Below are 21,058 nucleotides of genomic sequence, written 5' to 3' on the forward strand. Positions count from 1 at the left end.
AAAAAAAAAAAAAAAAAAAAAAAAAAAAAGAAATTTTGTGGGCTTACGTGCCTGAAAAATTCTAAATTTTTACAGTGCTTCTTCATCTCTAAGTGCTTTACCAATATAAAAAGTCTGATTTGGGAACAGGTCACATGTCTTATCTACAGAGCCTAGATCACCACACAGATCTATCCTGAAGTTAGGTGATGGCAAATACAGAAAGCTCCAGCTGTTGTTTCCTTTCCCACTGTTCATATTAGACATCACCAATCAATTGTGGCACCCTTCCACTGAGCTTGGATTCAATGTCATCATGCTCTTTCATCCCAGGCTCCAGTGAGCCACTACCAACTGATGAGAGGTGTTACATGAAATGAAACTATTTGTCCCCCTTGTGAAACTAGTACATAAGGGTGAACACCCAGGATGGTGGTACTGCAACTCAGTAAAGCCCAACTGGGTGATTATCTCTTAGTTCTCAACAACATGTCTCAAAATAAACAAGCTACTTTATACAAAAATGCAGATTTAGAAATCTAAGAAATCATGGGAGACTGCTTGCTTTCTTTCGTTTCACAATAACAAATTCTGGGTTTCTTTCATAAATCGGACTTTTGAAATATCAGTGTATATAAAATATTTTAAGAATGCATCTATGATATAGAATGAAATTCATTAGTATTTATGACTAAAGTCACGATCACTGCCATCAAGAAAGTCCTATTAAGTACTAAATTAGGAAACAAAAGAAAAATCACACAAAGTTTAGAGAATTTCTACTTATAGAGTTAAGTCGACATATATACAAATAGTCACCATTTTTGTCAAAGTCTCCATTTTTTTCTTTACGGGTTGTGTATTGTTATTACAGTTTAAAAGGGGACCAGAGGAAGACAAATAAATGGATAGATATCTTCCCTTTAGGAGCTTCCAACTTATGATGGACAATATCAGATGTATGAACTTTAAATGGCATTCACCCAGCCAACAGAATAAAGCCATTATACCAAAGCATAAATAAAAAGTAATGGGAAGTTAATTTTCAATTATCCAGAGTTGGCAAAACATGCTTATAAAATCTTTTCCTATCATAATTTCTGTGCTTAATCAGTTAGTTTGCATTATTATCAGTTCTTGCTATATACTTTACAATCTAAGAAGAGGGAATGTCTTTTTAAACGCAAACCTCTTCACAATTCTTTTCATCACTCATTCAGAAGAACATAAATTCAATAGATAAAGTTCTACCCAGGTTAATATTTGCATCAACGTATGAAATTTTATTAAGTTGCATGAGGGAGGCATGGCTCCCAGGCTTTGAATTCGTTTCCATAAATGACCCTGAACAGAGAATTCAGAAACATCTGTGTGAAATAGACCTATCACAGCTAAAAGAAAAGTATTCCATCTTCCTGCAACATATCAAACTTGATAGGGAACCAGTTAGGACACAAATCTGCCAAATACAAACCTTTGTCAATTTACGTTAGAAACAAACGACAGGAGAAAGCTAGACATGATCCCTGTTCTTCAGGTGCTTGTAACCTGGTACTCTTACAGGAATATAAACAATCTTGAAAAATGGTAGTGGCTGGGTGCAGTGGCTCATTCCTGTAATCCCAGCACTTTGGAAGGAGGAGGCAGGCAGATCACAAGGTCAGGAGATCGAGACCATCCTGGCTAACATGGTGAAACCCCATCTCTACTAAAAATACAAAACGTTAGCCGGGTGTGGTAGCGGGTGCCTGTAGTCCCAGCTACTCAGGAGGCTGAGGCAGGAGAATGGCATAGACCCGGGAGGCGGAGCTTGCAGTGAGCCAAGATCTTGCCACTGCACTCCAGCCTGGGCACAGAGTGAGACTCTGTCTCAAAAAAAAAAAAAAAAGAAAAGAAAGAAAAATGGTAGTGTTGAGTCCTAATTGGTCCAAATTTCTACTATTAACAAGGTTTGGGGAGGCCTCTCTTTAGTTCAAAGGGACTAAATGAAGGGCTACTTGGGTATTTCACTTAAATTTTAAAAAATCACCTGCTATGTATAATCCCTATGTCAGGCACTGTGAAGGTTTCAAAGATTAATGAAAAACATGAACCCTTGTTTTTAAACAAATGTAAAATTTGCCAGAGAACGCAGTCACATACATAAATATGTGAGAACAATGAAACAGAGAAGAAATGAGAAATGCTTCTGCTCAATTAACTAAAATCTAGAAACCTCAAGCCATTTAATTTCTCCTAAATATTTAATGTTCTTTCATACTTCAAGTCTTTGCATAAGCTGTTCCTTCTGACTGGAATGTCAATTTCCCCTTCCTCTGCCAGAAAATTCTTAATCAGCCTCTAAGACTCAATTCCTATGCTACCTCTTACGTGAGGCTGAAGTAGCAAGAGTTCTCTTACCTTCCCTATGCACATTATGGCACTCAGTACACCGTTTAATAATATTTTAAGTTTGTTTATTCTACTAGATTCTGAGGGCAAGATTCATGTCCTTTTCTAAATTCACCTTTAGGTTTATCAAAATAATATATGCAGCCAGGCGAGGTGACTCACCCCTGTAATCCCAGCACTTTGGGAGGCTGAGGTGGGCAGATCACCTGAGGTCGGGAGTTTGAGACCAGCCTGACCAACATGGAGAAACCCCGTTTGTACTAAAAATACAAAATTAGTCGGGCATGGTGGCGCATGCCTGAAATCCCAGCTACTCAGGAAGCTGAGGCAGGAGAATCGCTTGAACTCGGGAGGCGGACGTTGCGGTGAGCTGAGATCACACCATTGCACTCCAGCCTGGCCAACAAGAGCAAAACTCCATCTCAAAAAATAAAAATAAAAATAAAAATAAAAATAATATATGCAGCCAGGCGCAGTGGCTCATGCCTGTAATCCCAACACTTTGAGAGGTCAAGGTGGGAGGATCTCTTCAGTTTAGGAGTTTGAGACCACCCTGGGCAACATTGCCAGACACTGTCTCTACAAAAAATAAAAAATGGCTGGGCGTGGTGGTTCACGTCTGTAATCCCAGCACTTTGGGAGGCCAAGGCGGGCGGAATGCCTGAGGTCAGGCATTTGAAATCAGTCTGGCCAACAAGGCGAAACCCTGTCTCTACTAAAAATACAAAAAAATTAGCCAGGCGTGGTGGTGTGCGCCTGTAACCCCAGCTACTCGGGAGGCTGAGGCAGGGGAATTGTTTGAACCAGAGAGGTGGAGGTTGCAGTGAGCCGAGACTGCGGCACTGCACTCCAGCCTGGGTGACACAGCAAGACACCGTCTCAAAAAAAAAAAAGATAGGAGATGAACATGATTGTGCTGATAATATTTATAGATCATTGTCTTCTTGAGCCAGTGATTCAAAACTGTTTGAATTATGCTGCCAATGGATAGTCTTGAGCATGCTTACGGGACAGACAAGGCTTTCTGTCCAAACCCCAACAACAGGAAAATCAACTTTATTTAAATTTTTATTTAATTCCTTAATTCACTTCTGCCTGGAAGAGTTTAATAACCTACTTGCCTTATACACTGCGGCATCCTCTTTAGTACTAGGTTTCTAAAAAAAAGTGTTCCTCGGAGCTTGTAAATCAGTGAACCACATCTATTTTTTTGAAGTAATCAAGATATAATTTGTGGAAAGAGTAGCGAAGACAGTAGTAAATATGACTAAATGACTTAAGAAGAGGCCCGAAGGCTAAGAGGGAAAAATTACTTGATAGAAAACTTATCTTCCAATTTTGAGTTGAAAGTCCTTATGTTCAAGGAAGAAAAACTCGAGGTCAACTGAAAACACACTGAACGTTGCTCAAGTCCACCACAGATCTTCTTGGTAGAGGTATCAAAGATTTCACAGTGACAGCCCCCATTATGGTTATTTTTTTTTTCCATGATGAAATTAAAACATTATTTATTACAAAAAAAGACTTTAAAAATCACTTATAGTCCTCCCACCCAAAGAAAATCACCATCAGCCTGTTAGTGTATATCCCAGAACTTCTCTGCAGATACTGATTTTTTTTTTTACAAGATCTGGATCATGCTATATATATTGTTTCACTGTGACTATTTTTAGCTTGAGAGTCCTCAGTTTATATCCCTGAAAACACCAAGTATCTACTGCCCCATAGGTCTAAAAGCTAAAGTAACATGACTTGAATTACAACCAGAGAGAATAAATTTATTCTCTCAATTTTATAAATATCTCGCACTGCAAAATCTGAGATCATAACCACATCATCTACAATTCAAAAATCAAAAGACTGGATTTAAATCTGCCTTAAAGTATAACCAAAGAGCCCTTTTTTTTTTTTGTTTCTTCAGATTTAATCATTCTTTCTTGCATCAAAAATAACAAAATTGTAGGGTGACATTAACACATGATCATGAAACAAAAATGTGTTTCATTTCATTAGTCACAGGCTACATATCAACCAGCTGTCGAAGCTAAAAATATGGCTTAATTTAAAATTTTGTAAAACACAAGCATTTAAGACTCATTTTGAAAGAAATGTGACTTCTTTCTGTTTCAACCCACTAGAAGCTATAGAGAAGAACAAATAAGCACCTCTAAAGCAAAAGAAAAAAAGGTAATAGTGCGGGAATTCAAGCCAATTTATCAATCATCAATATCACATTGTTTACATCTTATCAACAAGCATATGTTAAGGATAACAATTTAATACCACTCCAGATGTAAACAAAACTACATATTCTCAAAGGAAATAAAAGGCCTGAAACAGAGGTTGAGATCCCAATAATAAAAGGTATGTATTTTGTCGGGGGAGGAGTGAGCTAAGGAGAGCTGGGTAGTAATAAATATTGTCACAGCTTTTCCTCAACAGCTGTAACAGAAACTTTGTCAGGGTTGCAGTCTTCAGTGACATCATCTCGACTCTCAAACACCAGCATCACAATCTTGGAGTAGGACACAGCGCAGAGTAAGCCTCTAACAGGACTCATCTCTTTCAGGACAGAAGCAGCATGTAGACTTTCATCTCTAGTCATGAGGGCCCCGGCTCAGGACACATGTCTCAAGGTAAACTGTGCTGCCATAAAATATTTCACAGGAAAATAGGTAATGGGATGTTGCGGGAAGTCAGGGATCCCGAATGGAGGGACCAGCTGAAGACATGGCAGAAGAACATAAATTGTGAAGATTTCATGGACATTTATTAGTTTCCCAAATTAATACTTTCATAATTTCTTTTTTTGTCTCGCTCCGTCACCCAGGCTGGAGTGCAGTGGCCGGATCTCGGCTCACTGCAAGCTCCGCCTCCCGGATTTATGCCATTCTCCTGCCTCAGCCTCCCGAGTAGCTGGGACTACAGGCGCCCGCCACCTCGCCCGGCTAGTTTTTTGTATTTTTTAGTAGAGACGGGGTTTCACTGTGTTAGCCAGGATGGTCTCAATCTCCTGACCTCGTGATCCGCCCATCTTGGCCTCCCAAAGTGCTGGGATTACAGGCTTGAGCCACCGCGCCCAGCCACTTTCATAATTTCTTATACCTGTCTTTACTGTAATCTCTGAACATAAATTGTGAAAATTTCACGGACACTTATCACTTCCCCAATCAATACTCTTGTGATTTCCTATGCCTGTCTTTGCCTTAATCTCTTAATCCCATCATATTCATAAACTGAGGAGGAATGTCGCCTCAGAATCCTGTGATGATTGCATTAACTGCACAAATTGTTTAAACAATATGAAATCTGGGCACCTTGAAAAAAGAACAGGATAACCACAATGTTCAGGGAACAAGAAAGATAATCTTAAAGTCTGGCTGCCTGCGGGCCGGGCGAAACAGAGCCATATTTACCTTCTTTCAAAAGCAAATAGGAGAAATATCGCTGAATTCTTTTTCTCAGAAAGGAACATCCCTGAGAAAGAGAATGTGTTCCTAAGGGGAGGCCTCTGAAATGGCTGCTTTGGGAACATCTGTCTTATGGTTGTAGATAAGGGATGAAATAAGCCCCGGTCTCCCATAGCGCTCCCAGGCTTATTAGGACGAGGAAATTCCCACCTAATAAATTTTGGTCAGACTGGTTGTCTGCTCTCAAACCCTGTCACCTGATTAAATGTTATCAATGATAATGTGTGCCTGAAACTTCATTAGCAATTTTAATTTCTCCCCAGTCCTGTGATCTCACCCTGCCTCCATTTGCCTTGTGATATTTTATTACCTTGTGAAGCATGCGATCTTTGTGACCCACACCCTATTCGTACACTCCCTCCCCTTTGAAAATCACTAATAAAAACTTGCTGGTTTAGCAGCTTGGGGGGCATCACGGAACCTGCCGACATGTGATGTCTCCCCCAGACACCCAGCTTTAAAATTTCTCTCTTTTGTACTCTTTCCCTTTATTTCTCAGACCAGCCAACACTTAGGGAAGATAGAAAAGGACCCACGTTGAATATCGGGGGTGGGTTTCTCCCGATAATGGGATAAGCTAAAATATAAACACTCCAATTGGATTTCAGGTGTAGTTTCAGCAAATTGGAAAGGTGTCCAAAGAAATGTCAATGGTCTTAGAAATTCCCAGTCATTTAAAAGGAAAATACACTTCGCTTGATTCCAGAGAAGAATCACAGACTCTCCTAACTTCCAGTCAATGCTCTTGCCACTATCATGTGGCCAATCATCAATACCCTCCCATGATATTTCCTTTATTGAAATAAGGACATGGAAGCCTGGGAGAAAACATCTGAAAGGGAAAAATTTCAAGTATTTTTCTGTCTTTTCATTTCCTCTTTTAGATATGCTCCAGTTAAATTTTAAAAAGTAGTTGTCCTCCAGAGCCACAGACTGTCTTAGTTTTTTGTCTCTCATATAGCCTTGCTAAATACATATTTGTTGATTGAACCTTTAAACTCACAAGTAAAAATTTATTGCACTGTAAAAATCTAAACTCACAGGTAAAAATTTTTGTTCATTCAATCATTATAGATCACGGGCACATTAATTTCTAAATGCCAACATAATGGATACTAAAAAATTAATTTTAAAGAAGTATTTTGAACATTCTTCAATTAAATTCTTAGTAGATTCTAATCTAATTGCACTGTATATATTATAGCAGTTTGAATCTGCTTGCCTTGATACCCAAGACTGGTAACAATTCGTGAGGAAACAAATAGGGCAAGTTATTTTTTCCTCCAACAAGGACTTCCAAAAAGGGCAGGAGAAAGGAAAAAATGAGAGAAAGGAAGAAAAAGAGAAGAAAGGAAAGAGTGTCAGAGGGAAATTCTGATCATTTTTATTCACTGTTAAACATGATATTTACTACTTAAAGTACCCGTCACATAAAAACTAGAAATGGAAAGTAATTTTTTAAAAAAGTAATGAGTTGGGCACAGTGGCTCACACCTGTAATCCCACCACTTTGGGAGGCCAAGGCAGGAGGATCACTTGAAGCCTGGAATTTGAAACCAGCCTGGGCAAGAGAGTGAGGCCCTCTCTCTACAAAAAAAATTTAAAAATTAGCTAGGGGTAGTGGCTAATTTAATTTTTTTTTTTTTTTTAAACAGAGTCTCGCTCTGTCACCCAGGCTGGAGTGCAGTGGCGCCATCTCAGCTCACTGCAACCTCCGCCTCCCAGGTTCAAGCGATTCTCCTGCCTCAGCCTCCTAAGTAGCTGGGATTACAGGTGGATATCACCATGCCCAGCTAATTTTTGTATTTTTAGTAGAGACAGAGTTTCACCATGTTGGCCAAGCTGATCTTGAACTCCTGACCTCAGGTGATCCACCCACCTCCCAAAGTGCTGAGATTACAGGCGTGAGCCACCATGCCCAGCCAAATTCTTTGTAGAGACAGGGTCATTATAGCATCTGTAGTCCCAGCTACTCAGGAGGCTGAGGTGGGAAGATCGATTGAGCCCAGGAGTTTGTGGCTACAGTAAGCTATGATGATGACACTGCACTCCAGCCTGGGTGACAGAGTGAGACTCTGCCTCTAAAAAACAAAACAAAACAAACAGAAAGTAATGCTCAGCTACTTAATGTCTATTTGGCCTTGTAACATCAAAGAATGACTATCACACAAAAACAAGAAAGAGGCAGTATGAAATAATATTGAAGAATCCTGAAACCAAGACTTTTATCCTAGGACTAATCTTTATCAAGTTATAATCTCTCTAGATCTCAGTTCTTTCACCTATAAAATAAAAAGATCACAGACTATATTTTAAGTTCCTTTCTAATCTAAGATTCTTTTTACTGGTTAAATTGGAAAAGCAAGGATAAAGAAGAATGAAATAAAGAATGTTTTGACTGATATATAGTCAATTCTGTTCTAATACTAGTTTTGAAAATGCAAATTTTTTTCCAACACAAGGGATATATTAGGGAACACTTTGAGCATAATTTAATTTTTGCATTTGATTATGTCATTTAATTCACAGGAAACACTAGGTGAATGCAGACAAGTACACTCAGTGGAACCAATCAGCATAGGAATACACATAGTGCATACACACACAAATATATCCACCGGCTTTCTCAGTTCACTGTGTTATAAGCCACATCCACCCGTTCACCTTTGCTATTATAACTTTTGTTAAGATTTCATATAATCCTTTTACTACTACAAGCTGCAATCCTTCCAATGCCAGGCCACAAAGAAACTTCAAGTCTTCTGCAAAGTAAACTGCCACATTTATTGTAGTATTTATGCACTTTTAACCATGTAACAGATGTAAAATCATGCTACCATTTTTAATCTTTTTTTAATTTTTATTTTTTTCAGAGGCAGGGTCTTGCTATGTTGTCCAGGCTGGAGTGTAGTGGCATGATTGTAGCTCACTGTAGCCTCAAACTCCTGGGCTCAAGCAATCCTCCTACCTCAGCCTTTGAGTAGTTAGGACTACAGGCATGAGCCACCATACCTAGCTAATTTATTTATTTATTTTTGTAGAGATGGAATCACCCTATGTTGTCTCAAACTCCTGGCCTCAAGCTATCCTCCTGCCTCAGCCTCCCAAAGTACTAGAATTATAGGCATGAGCCATCATGCATGGCTAATTTTTAATATCTTTTTGTTTTTTTTTTTCTGAGATGGAGTCTTGCACTGTTGCCCAGGCTAGAGTGCAGTGGCAAGATCTCGGCTCACTACAAGCTCCACCTCCTGGGTTCACGCCATTCTCTTGCCTCAGCCTCCTGAGTAGCTGGGACTACAGGTGCCTGCCACCACGCCCGGCTAATTTTTTGTACTTTTAGTAGAGATGGGGTTTCACTGTGTTAGCCAGGATGGTCTCGATCTCCTGACCTCGTGATCCACCCGCCTCGGCCTCCCAAAGTGTTGGAATTACAGGCGTGAGCCATCGCGCCTGGCCTAATCTCTTTTTCAACTGACAAAGTTTTTTAAGTATCATGTCCCTAACTCCGTTTTCCCAACAAGCTTTGTGGTTTTTACTGCATAATAATTTTTTGTAATTTTATATCTTATTGTAGTAGAACTGACTATATTACTGCTTAGGAAAAAAATCAGTGACCAATCTATGTTTTCAAGGATAACAGATGGAGGACAGGCACGGTGGCTCATGCCTATAATCCCAGCTCTTTGAGAGGGCAAAACAATAGGATCGCTTGAGACCAGCCTGGACAACACAGCAAGACTTTGTTTCTAGAAAAAATAAAACTATTAACTGTGCATGGTGATGCATGCCTGTAGTCCTAGCTACTCAGAAGCTTCAAGTGGGAGGATCGCTTGAACCCAAGAATTTGAGGTTACAGTGAGCTATGATGGCACCACTGCACTCCAGCCTGGGTGACAGAACAAGATACAGTCTCTTAAAAAAGAAAGAAAACAGGAAAACTTCAGCAAGTCGGCTTAAGCATTAAAGTCAGAAAAAAGTCTTTTTCTGTAAGCTGTCTCCTGAAGAGCTGTTTTTTCCTCCAAGGTTTCATCCACTGACTAGGCAGCTCCTAAATCATATACCAGATTTGGAGCTGGAAGTGTACCATTTACCTTGAAATAGTGAACAAAAATTTGAATTTTTCAAGAACTAAAGAGGGGACACTGAATGTATCTTCCAAATTTAGACCTTGATTCTGGCAGAAAATCTTGGCAATCTTGGCATGTACCCCTGTAAATGCTTCCTGTTCAATAATGAGATAGTCAGTAGCTACTCAATACTGACCATGAAAAACTACGCAGCAAAAACATTATTTCTGCAATATAGTTATAATGGTACAGTACAAACCACAGAACCTTTACACTTATTCACTCCTAATTATTGATTAGCCCAGAGGTAAAGAAAATAGTGAAATAAAAAAAGTCATACATCTTTCCTCGTTTCCATGCAGAATAGAAACAGGACAGGCTGGAGGACTTAGCACAGAAGCCAAAGCCTGGCTAAAACCTGCCACTCAGAGCTAAAGGGCAGGTAAAAATAATGCTGCTATTTAGCATGCACAAGAAAGATAGAGAATGTCATTGTTTTGTCTTCTTGAATAAACCTGGACAAAAAACCAGGACTTATGCCAAAAGTAACAAACATAAGCATTGTACGACATGTCCTTCTATACATGGAGCAAAGTCATGGGCATTACAGTCATGATCCTGGCACTATTTCTTAAACAATTAAATGTAACACCCTTTAAAAAATAATTGTGACTTTTGTTTACATACAAATGCACATATCTATGCAAAGGGGAAAAAGTGAAAGGAAAGAAACACCAAAATGGCAACAGTAGTAATACCTGGGTAATGAGATGACAGATTGATTTTTTTCTTGTCTATAACTTTCATTATTTTACGATGAATATATATTACTTTTACTATCACAGGAAAACAAATATCTTTTTAAACAGTTAACTGAAAGAGGTAAATCCCTTATCATAGTTCATGTAGAATGAATAGTAAGCCAGAATGAGAGTCAAGTGGATGATGAAAAACAGAGTAGTAAGCCAGCAAACATCCCTGCTACTTCCAAAGGGTCAAAGGTGAGTAGACTGGATTTGGAGAACACCCCACCCCTGACCCCCATGAAGGAAAATCACTGAAACTAGAGCACAAAGGCAACTCTGCAGGAAATCTCATCTTCAGGAATGTGGATGGGTGCAATGACAGACACTATCTATGGATGTCCAACCTTTTGGCTTCCCCGGGCCACACTGGAAGAAGAATTGTCTCGGGCCACACATAAAATACACTATCACTAACAAAAGCTGACGAACTAACAAAAAAGGTCCATGCCTAATTTTCATGATTCTGTCACCACAGATAAGCAAAAAAATCCTCGCATTCAAAGGGCTGGACACAGCTGCCACCCAGCAGACATAAATCACTTGTTTGTCCCTGCTTTTATCAGCCAGCATTTTGGTGATTCCTATTGGCATTCTGAAAAATCATCACCTTTTGGGCAAAGCTCATATAGAGTCATTTAATCAAATTTAACACTGTCTGACAGCAGAGAATATGGAAATATGATATAACTAAGACAACCAGTGATAAAAGCACAAGAAATGTGCAAAAGGCCACTACAGATTTTCTAGCCAGCTTTCTCTCAACAACATTACCACAATGACAATGAATATTCATTACCCATTGAGAAAGCACATAAAAGTGAACTACTGGGTATATGACACTGTCCTAGACACTATGGTGAACACAAAAGCAACAAAGTGCAGTCATTCTCTTCATAGCATTCACACATTTGATGGGGAAAGATATGATATCAGAAATACTTAAATCAGACCAAGATAATTAAATGGCTAAATGAACTGCACACATAAATACTGAAGACACTTAAAGGAAGGTCTGCTCAATATGGACTTAAATAGTTCGCTTCAAAGAGGAAGATAATTTTGACAGTGTTAGAAGAGACACAAGGGTGGTTCAGGCACAGTTACCACTGTAAGCGAAGTCACTGGGGTGGAAAAGGCAATGATGAGTCTGGACACACTGGAATAAAATTACCAGGATGGGGAAAAATAAAAAGAAGGAAGGGGAGAGATTGGGTTTCTTTACCTCAAATCTGTCTAATATACCATTATGAGATTAAGAACACTTGTGCAAGCATAAGAACATTGCATTTCTGCTAAGAGAGATATAGTATCAAATATCACAATTCCAAAGTAGGTGCCATTTTACAGATAGAAACTGAAATTAAACAGAGAAGCTAACTAATTTGCCCAAGGTTATCAAGTTTAGCAACAGAGATGAGATTTGAATACAGGCCTACTCAACTCTAAAGTCTATGCTCTTTTTTTAACTACTCCATTTTTACTACCTCTTCCTAAAGCAAAGCTCCGATAACATCACTGAATTCATACTGTCCCCCTATGACAGTGTATTTTCCCACCCTTTGACTGCCCAGCATCTCTAGTGATGCCCTGCACTCAGGAGACTCATATCTGCAGATAAAATTAAAATGACCCGTAACAGTCTGCCCTGCTCAAGGGTATTTCCATTGTAACAGGAATCAGAGCCTTAAATTAAAAGAATCAAGCTCCAATATAAACCATGTGGTAGAAATGCCTGTCTTACAATGGAACAGCTCAAGGCTGTGTCTTTAAGATGTCCATTTTCATAGCTTCTAGTTAAAGCTCATACAGTAAGAATCTCACTCATAAACGCTGAGGGTCTCCATGGAACTCTAACCAGCTCCAATCTGGGCGACAAAAGACCAGATGTGGCTGCAGGTTTGCTTCAAAAGAGAATTGAACATCTCGCTATTTTACATTTTAAGCTTATGACATAAGAAAATGTAAATTAAATATAGCTGACCTTTAAACTGTCACATATTTCTTTAACGGACAGGTTGTCAAAAAATGTGCTTTCTAATCATTCTAGACAATGATCTTACACTGTCTTTGTGACCCGAGAGAGGCATTATGTTTATTACTTCTTACCTTTTCCATTATCAAAGATTTCACAGGCATCAAATGTCAAAAGTGTCATCTTTCAAAGGAACTGAAATAAAATTCGCATGGGATCTCAGAATGTGTAAAGACAAGTAGGGAGAAGATCATGGTCCTGACAGAGGTTGCTCCCTGGCACTCACCATGGAAACAGTCTTCACTGTTCATTTGTTAAAATTGGCATATACTAATAGCTAGGTCAAAGGTCCACCTGATAACTTGAAAGTTCCCCATGGAGGATTTTAATAGGCCAAGGAATTATATGAGTTTTGGAATAATGGTTCAAATTTCTACCACAGGAAAACTTCCAGCCTACCCAAAAGCTTCGAAATTAAATTATTCAGAAAATAAAGAGGTTACATTTTACACAGAAAATAAAGAGGTTAATTTGAAAATAAAAGTGATACTGTTTACTCTTTTTCAACAAAAGCTGTTATACCCCTCACCCTAAAAGTATCAGTTTTTTCTAAGACAGGGTCTCACTCTGTTGCCCAGGCTGGAGTGCAGTAGTGGAATCATGGCCCACTGCAGCCTTGAACTCCTGGGCTCAAGTGATCCTCCTGCCTCAGCCTTCTGAATGGCTGGGGTTACAGGCGCAAGCCACCACACCTGGCTTATTTTTTAATTTTTTGTAGAGATACAGTCTTGCTGTGTTGCCCAGGCTGGTCTCAAACTTCTGAACTCAAGCAATTATCCCACCTCTGTCTCCCAAAGTGCTGGGATTACAGGTGTGAGCCACAGCACCCGGCCTTAAAAATTGCTTTCTAAGAAATTCTCATTTTATCAATGCTCTAATATACATGCCAATAGACTTTTAGGCATAGAATTCTTTTCAGAGATGCAAGAAGAGAATGTAGCCCTTACATATCTGGATGGCTCTTCTAGATTCTGGTCATTCATGTCAGTAGGAACAATCCGGGTAGCCAGTGGTCCTTCTGCAAAAGGTTTTGGTAACTGACCTCTGAACTCTGATGGAATGAACTGAAGCTGCCAACTGTCAGAAACACAAGGAAAATAAGAAAAACACAGGGGGATAATATTGCTAAATGTACTTGAAACAAGCAAGCCAGAAAAAATCATGTGAAAAACATTTATCTTGAAGAAAAAATATTTCTGCTAAAACCTCAACCAGGGAGCATAGAGGCAGAGGTCACAAGTCAGTCCAAAATCATTGAGAAATTTACAATTAGCTGTCTCTTGACCCATTTCACCAACTGTTAGCAGTGAAATTCAGAACCAAATGGTCATATCATCAAAAAACCAGAGAAGTGCCAATGTTTATTGTCAATTACCATGTGGGCAGAGAGACTTATCAAATAAAGCAAATTATCAGGTGTAGAGAAAAAGAATGAAATATGGCACTGAGAACACACTATGGGAGAAATACTTTGTTCCAGAGTAACCCTCAAACATATCTCTATCTATAAAACTATTTCAAATGTAAAAGGCAAAGGCCACAGTCAACACTTAAAAAACAAGTTTTAATTTAATAATTAATGACTGACACGGGTCTTTATGAAGCATAAGAAACTACTACCCAGTAAAGCTAAGCTAAAGAAGCCAGTTCTCAAATGGAGCAACATGACTCAACCAGATTTCCCTTTAACCTACACAGGACTCTTCTCTGGCCAAACGAAGCAACCTGCAAAGAACTTTAGGGCCTACACTCTCAGAACCACAGAAAGCATAAAGAAAGCTGGTATAGATATTTTAACCACAGCCTTCCCCAGTGTCCATATAATGGTGGAGAACTTTCACTGTTGTTGGATCAAAAATGTCTTCTCTCTTCTAGCTGGAGTTTCTAGACCGCTTTTAGAAGTGGATTAACATGAGGTAATTATAGAAATGTAAATATGAATCCCCAGGAAGAGCCACTGGCATAAGCCTAGGACCCAGGGCATTTTCAGAAGTTCCCAGACACCTGCAGTTATGGGCAGTAAAGAATGGCTACCTAGACTCAGCCCTCAGTCTAATGAGCCCAATGAACACAGGAGGCAGGTACACAGTACACAGGCCTCACAGCTCTCTAAGGTGGTAAATAATTCAATAACTGTCTGTGAAAATTCCAAAAGAAAACAAAAATTCAAAGACACTGACATAGAACTACTCTATTTACTCCTTCATTAAAACCCTGGGAATTAAAGGACAACTTACTTATCAGGAAGAAGGAAGCTGCTGGGAAATCGATACCACTCTTTTCCTACACAGACATTCACAGGTCTGCCTTCTGGGACAGTGTGGATGGTTGGATCTGTAGCAATTCGGTAAAATTCTGGATACAAATCAAGGGGCCCGTGATATCCTGGAAGGGAGAACAGTTAGTGAGAGCCAGAGATGAGTAAGATGAGATTCTGACTTTAATTATACTGCACATTAATGTCACACTCTAAGCCACATGAAATTTAAAAGGCAGGAAGGGCCACAGCTATTCCAGCACGAAGCCTGCTCTACATGTATAAAATGTCTCTCTAGCTGGGAACCTGGTTACAGCAGAGGCCCTATTCTGCCAAAAATAATTGGCTTTCTTGCCCCTTTCTTTGTTCTTTCTCCTTTTTAACTTCATTTTCCTTGAGCATATTTTAATATTTTAATATTATGGATCCAAACAATGATTATAAGAAAGAATATAATCAGAAGTTAGCCCATATTTGCATTTTAAGTTTAAGGCTTCCTTAATTTACCAGCATTCATTAAAAGAAAAAAAAAATAGACCAAAAAATGTACAGTTAATCACACTAAAAGGAATTCTCAATCTTCTCTTCAATCCTAAGATGTAGAAGTCACATCCCACTCAATAATATTAAGTCTACAGGTTCTCTTTTTAGAAATGGCTTCTTAGTGTAAGCCAAATGTGTATTATATAATCATGAATCAAGTAAAACCTAAGGGGAAGCGACTCGTCAGTGTAGGTTAAGATATTCTTAGAAGGTCTACCTCTGAACAGTGCCACAGAGCGAGAAAACGACAAAAGCCCAAACAGGAAGACAGTTCCTAATGCCAGCCAATTCGACGTCACAGTATAGTGCTCCAGGCGGTATCGTTGAAACACAAAGTGGTAACATTTCTGGAAGTACAGAAAACTGGCTGATAAAGGAAAATATAACTTGTAGAATAGACATAATTACAAGACATCACAGTAACATCAAAAGCAAAGCCAAAAAAGAGGTTCTATTAGGGATCTGAGCATTTGCAAACAGTGAGGTACCTACTCCAAACTCTAAGATAAAAGCCAGCTCCTCTAAGACTACCTGCAGTCTTGGCCAGGCAGAGGGCTTGCCAACAATAAAATCTCACTAGCTGCATAGGAAAATTATTTGAATATTTTTCTAGCATTTATAGTCCTAATAAGTTATTTTTTTAAGTATTTAAGCAATGGTTTTTTGGTAGTTTTGACATATAAAGTATTTCAATTTGTTTTTGATACAATGAGTACTAATCTTTACTATCAAAGTTTTTATAAAAGCTTTTAGTATCAAAAAAAAGGTCTCATGACCAAATAAGAAAAAAGCATTCCCCTTACAGAACACTAGGCACATGCTCTTAATTATATGCTAAACGACTCTGCAAACTAGATGAATATAATATAAACATGCATGCATGAATTCTGCTGTCTTTGAGTTCCTTCTACTCAGACTTCTTCCCTTCCTTCCTTCCCTTCTAGACAGAAACTACTTTCAGAAAGCAATTTTCCAATAGATAACAAATGGCATAAATCTGTTTGAACCCTTTTCATATTTTTTGGAATCTATCCTGAGGAATCAATCCAAATATCTAAATGAAGATATTTATCCTAGCAGTATTTATAATACTGAATAAATGAGCAACCTAAATTCTACCATGAATTATATCCAATAATTATATTATACAAAATCAAGTCAATGTATTACATATTACATAATAATGTCATATATTATATCTGACTCAGAATATTCTACAGCTACTAAAATGATAAACACAGAGAATGTTATAATATTAAATTAGAAGGGCTATAAAGTTACATGTATACTTATCACAACTATAACAAACCTTGGTATATGATATACAAAAATACTGGGAGGAGTTTTTGTTAGGTTAATGGGACTAATTTTTCTTTTACCACTTCCTAAATTATCTGCAATAAAGTTCAATTACTTTTATAATTAAAATTATTTTTCAAAACTATCAACTAATATTGATGAACCTTGAAAACATTATGTTAAGAGAAGCCAGTCACAAAATACCACATATCATATGTTTCCATGTATAGGAAATGTTCAAAATAGGCAAATCTGTAGGAATAGAAAGTAGAGTAATGGTTATTTAGGGTTGGGGAGATATGGGAAAGGGAATGGTGGAACAAAAGCTAAAGGGTACAGGCTTTTTGATCTAAAACTGACTATGGTGACAGTTGCACACATCTGTGAATAGACTAAAAACCACTGAATCATACCCTTTAAATAGGTAAACTATATGGTTTGTGAATTATATCTCAAAAAACCTGTTAAGAAAAAAACCTATCATCCTAATTATTTTTTTTCTGCCAACTGCAAATGGTAGCAGAGGGCAATACAGGGTTCTGAGGGTACTGAAGCCGTAAGTACAGAGTTGTTCAAACAGAGTTAAGATGAGCTCTGCCAGAGAATTGACCTGGGCAGGTTTTCAACCAGGATTACAAAGTGCCCCATACTGTGAACTGCCTGCTGTGATCCCAAACTCTCGAGCAAGTTTTGTTATGATCTAGCAGTTCAAAGAGCAGACGTTCCATTACCTCTGCCACAGAATGGAATTCTGCAATTGGATTCCTGTTGGTAACAGAGGCAAAGTAACACACAAATTAACACTGCAAACATGTAATCAGCAAATATGAGTATGGTAAACAGCTAAGCAATCAATATAAGAAGCTTTAATAATATGATCTATATCAGGTTTAATGTTATGGATAAAATATCTTAGGTGGAAGCATTCTGTAATCTGCACTTAAGTTTTGTGAGCAATGATTTAATAAGTAAAAAAGAATGAGGCAGATATACTTCTCCCTGAAACTTACCTGAAGTGCAGAGAGAGCCACGGCACCACAGAGACATATAAGTGGATATACAGGGAAAAGAAATCTCTCCTCTTTGTGAGGCTGGATGAAGAAAATTATAAACCAAATATACATTGGAGCCAAAGTAAGCCAATATGGGTGGCCTAAATTCTGAACTGCAAGACACAGAAAAATATTCATCTTTCATTATATTAGAACAAAATGATGTATTTAGTTTCAGTGTTATCTTGATCTCATATTTGGAAGTATGCCCTAGGACACTCCACAAAATGTTTCTAATCTTGTATTCACACTTTCTCCAACGCAATAAAGGCATCAAAAGGAGAGAGGAATATACTCCTTAGCTCTCCCAAGAGATCTAAACTCTAACAACAAGCACAATACTAGATTTGGTTAGGACACAAATGAATGTAAAGTTAATGGCTAATAGAACTTAATAAATTCCACGTTAGATGAAGAAAAAAAAAGCCGTCTCCTTTAACGAGTCTTGCCACTAAGACGAAAGGTTCCTGAGTTTAACCAAAAACATAACATAAATTCATTTCTTGGCTTTTAATTCTGATGTTGTGTTTAATACATGAATCCTCTTATCTATACACCAATCAGTCTGTTCAAATAGCCATGGATCAAAGGAAAAAAAAAATTGTTGGATTCTCAAACTCATTACTGGTTTTCATCAAGCCACAAATGACAGAGTTTGCTTCAAAGCAAACATAAAAATGCTCTTAAAGGAAGTTCAGTGATTGTTTTCTCTCCATTTTTTGCAATACGCATCCACTCCAGATCCCCAAATTGGAACAAAAATGTACTTAAAGCATGTGAAAGAATTAAAGGAATATAATGAACACGAAAACCCAAGAACCTGCTGGAAAGTTCCCGTGGTTAGGTACATGAGCAATGAGTGATAAGCCTGCAACCCACAGTGAAGGCATCTCCTACTTAGTTTACATGAGCGATAATGAGCAATGCAAACGCAGGCAAATGGTAGATAGACAGCGCCACCTGGTGTCCACCATGTTAACAGTAAGCTACAAGATCAGGACTATCATCAAGACCCTCTTTAGCTATGCCTAATTTAGCATTCCTAGGCTATCAGTATCACCACAGAAATTCTTTAGGAATGATAAAAATTCTTGAACTACAATAACAAGATTTTTTTTCAACTTTTGCTCTAAGATATTATGGGATTTTAGATTAATTAGATTATTTAGATATTTAGGATATATACCTTTCTAGGTAGTATATTTTAAGGCGGAGGGTTTTGTTTGTTTGTTTTTTGAGATGGAGTCTCTCTCTCTGTCGCCCAGGCTGGAGTGCAGTGGCACGATCTTGGCTCACTGCAACCTCCACCTTGCAGGTTCAGATTCTCCTGCCTCAGCCTCCTTAGTAACTGGGATTACAGGCATACATCAACACACCAGGCTAACTGCTATATTTTTAGTAGAGATGGGGTTTCACACTGTTGGCCGTGCTGGTCTTGAACTCCTGACCTCAGGTGATCCATCTGCCTCAGCCTCTCAAAGTGCTGGGATTACAGGTGTGAGCCACCGTGCCTGGTCTAAGGTGGGGTTTTTTAATTAGAATAAAATAAATCCATTTATTGTCCACAAGTAAATGGTCCTTTTCTCTTCTGTACCTTAAAGGCTAACGAGTAATCTTTTTTTTTAATAAGGCAAAAAAATTTGAAATGTCCTCCATAAAATATACAAAATCACAACCACAGCTAGATATGATGAAATCATGGGTAATTTATTTCCTGCTTCTTTATAATTTTCTATGGTTTGGGGGACTTTTTTTTCTCTTCAGACAGGGTCTCGCTCTGTCACCCAGGCTGGAGTGTAGTGGCGCAACCATGGCTCACTGTAGCCTTGACCTCCTAGGCTTAAGCAATCCTCCCATCTCAGCCTCCCAAATAGCTGGGACTACAGGTGTGCACCATCATGCCCGGTCAATTTTTTAATTTTTTTGTAGTGACAGGGTCTTGCTCTCTCACCCAGGCTGGTCTTGAATTCCTGGGTTCAAGCAATCCTTCCACCTCATCCTCCCGAACTACTGGGATTATAGGCATGAGCCACCGTGCCTGGTCTTTTTTCTCTTAAAAAGGTATTGGTTCTATTGTAAAAATCCCATTAAAATATAAAGAAAAAACCAGAAAATGTTTGTTTTCTTACTAGGTAGATATGTGCATACCTTATGCATTTTAAATCAATTTTTATACTTAAATTTTTATCATACTGTAGGGAACAGCTTAATATTCTGGTTTTTTACTGATTTTACAAGCATTTCCAAATTTTCCAAAAGCATAAATAATTATTATTGTTTTTAAAAACAGAGACACAGGTCTCACTATGTTGCCCAGAGTGGTCTCGGACTCCTGGGCTCAAGCAATCCTCCCACCTTAGCCTCCCGGGCAGCTGGGACTATAGGCACGTGCCACTGCTCCCAGCTATCATAAATTATTTTTATAGTCAGAAAAATAGCTATTTTCAAAAAAAGAAAAAGTGATCCTTAAGAAATAGAAGGGATAGAGGAATAAGTTAACACCTCAAGGGAGCAAACAGCTGAGTCTAAAATGTGGGACATTATGCAAGATGATGGCCTGGTTTCTTTAAAGAAATCTTTGAAAGAAAAAAAGTAAGATGGGGGTCTTCTTAAAAAGCTTAAGACACGAAATTCAGTATGTGACCCTTGTTGAGATTCTGCTTTTAAACTAACTATAAAAGGCTATTTTTCAGACAATCTAGGAAATCAACTGGGTATTAGATGGTATTAAGAAATTACTGATAATTTTGTTAGGATAATGGCATTACGGCTATGTTAAAACAAAAGTCCTAACACCAAAAAAAGTGACTCTGAAGGCTACTCTAATATTCTTATAATAAAATGAACTCATTATAAACCATTAATAGTAGAAAAGCAGAATGGAGGTGGGATGGGGGAACTGATCATATGGCATCCAAATCAGACTGAAAAGTCTGAAATTAAATCTTTTTCAAAACCTCATATGAATTTCTGCTCAAATCTGTCTTCCATAAAAGAAACGAGAGGCACTAGATATCCAGAGCCACGACAACTTGAGAAAACACCAGCTGTGCACTACAGAATCAGAGCAAGCAAAGCAAATGACAAACCAAACTTTCTCCAATAAGGCAGACACAGAAACAAAAAGGAACAAAGAAAAGCATCATGCTTCTGAGGAAG

At 38.3% G+C, this 21,058-nt stretch overlaps 1 protein-coding gene across 4 annotated transcripts in view; it reads right to left on the reverse strand.

Moving 5' to 3' along the window:
• Nucleotides 1–21,058, reverse strand: part of ALG9 (ALG9, alpha-1,2-mannosyltransferase) — a 90,775-nt gene that overhangs the window by 38,375 nt on the left and 31,342 nt on the right. For 3 of the 4 annotated variants that reach the window (XM_025356351.1, XM_025356354.1, XM_025356353.1), the window contains 4 exons: nucleotides 17,858–18,012; nucleotides 15,766–15,895; nucleotides 14,986–15,133; nucleotides 13,696–13,825 (listed from right to left, as the gene is read on the reverse strand). In XM_025356351.1, the coding sequence (XP_025212136.1) occupies nucleotides 13,696–13,825; nucleotides 14,986–15,133; nucleotides 15,766–15,895; nucleotides 17,858–18,012 (563 nt within the window). Of the gene's footprint in view, nucleotides 1–13,695; nucleotides 13,826–14,985; nucleotides 15,134–15,765; nucleotides 15,916–17,853; nucleotides 18,013–21,058 lie in introns of all 4 variants that reach the window. The other variant, XM_025356352.1, reaches the window with a different exon arrangement.

The sequence above is a fragment of the Theropithecus gelada genome, chromosome 14 (assembly GCF_003255815.1).
Source record: "Theropithecus gelada isolate Dixy chromosome 14, Tgel_1.0, whole genome shotgun sequence".
Lineage (NCBI taxonomy): Eukaryota > Metazoa > Chordata > Mammalia > Primates > Cercopithecidae > Theropithecus > Theropithecus gelada.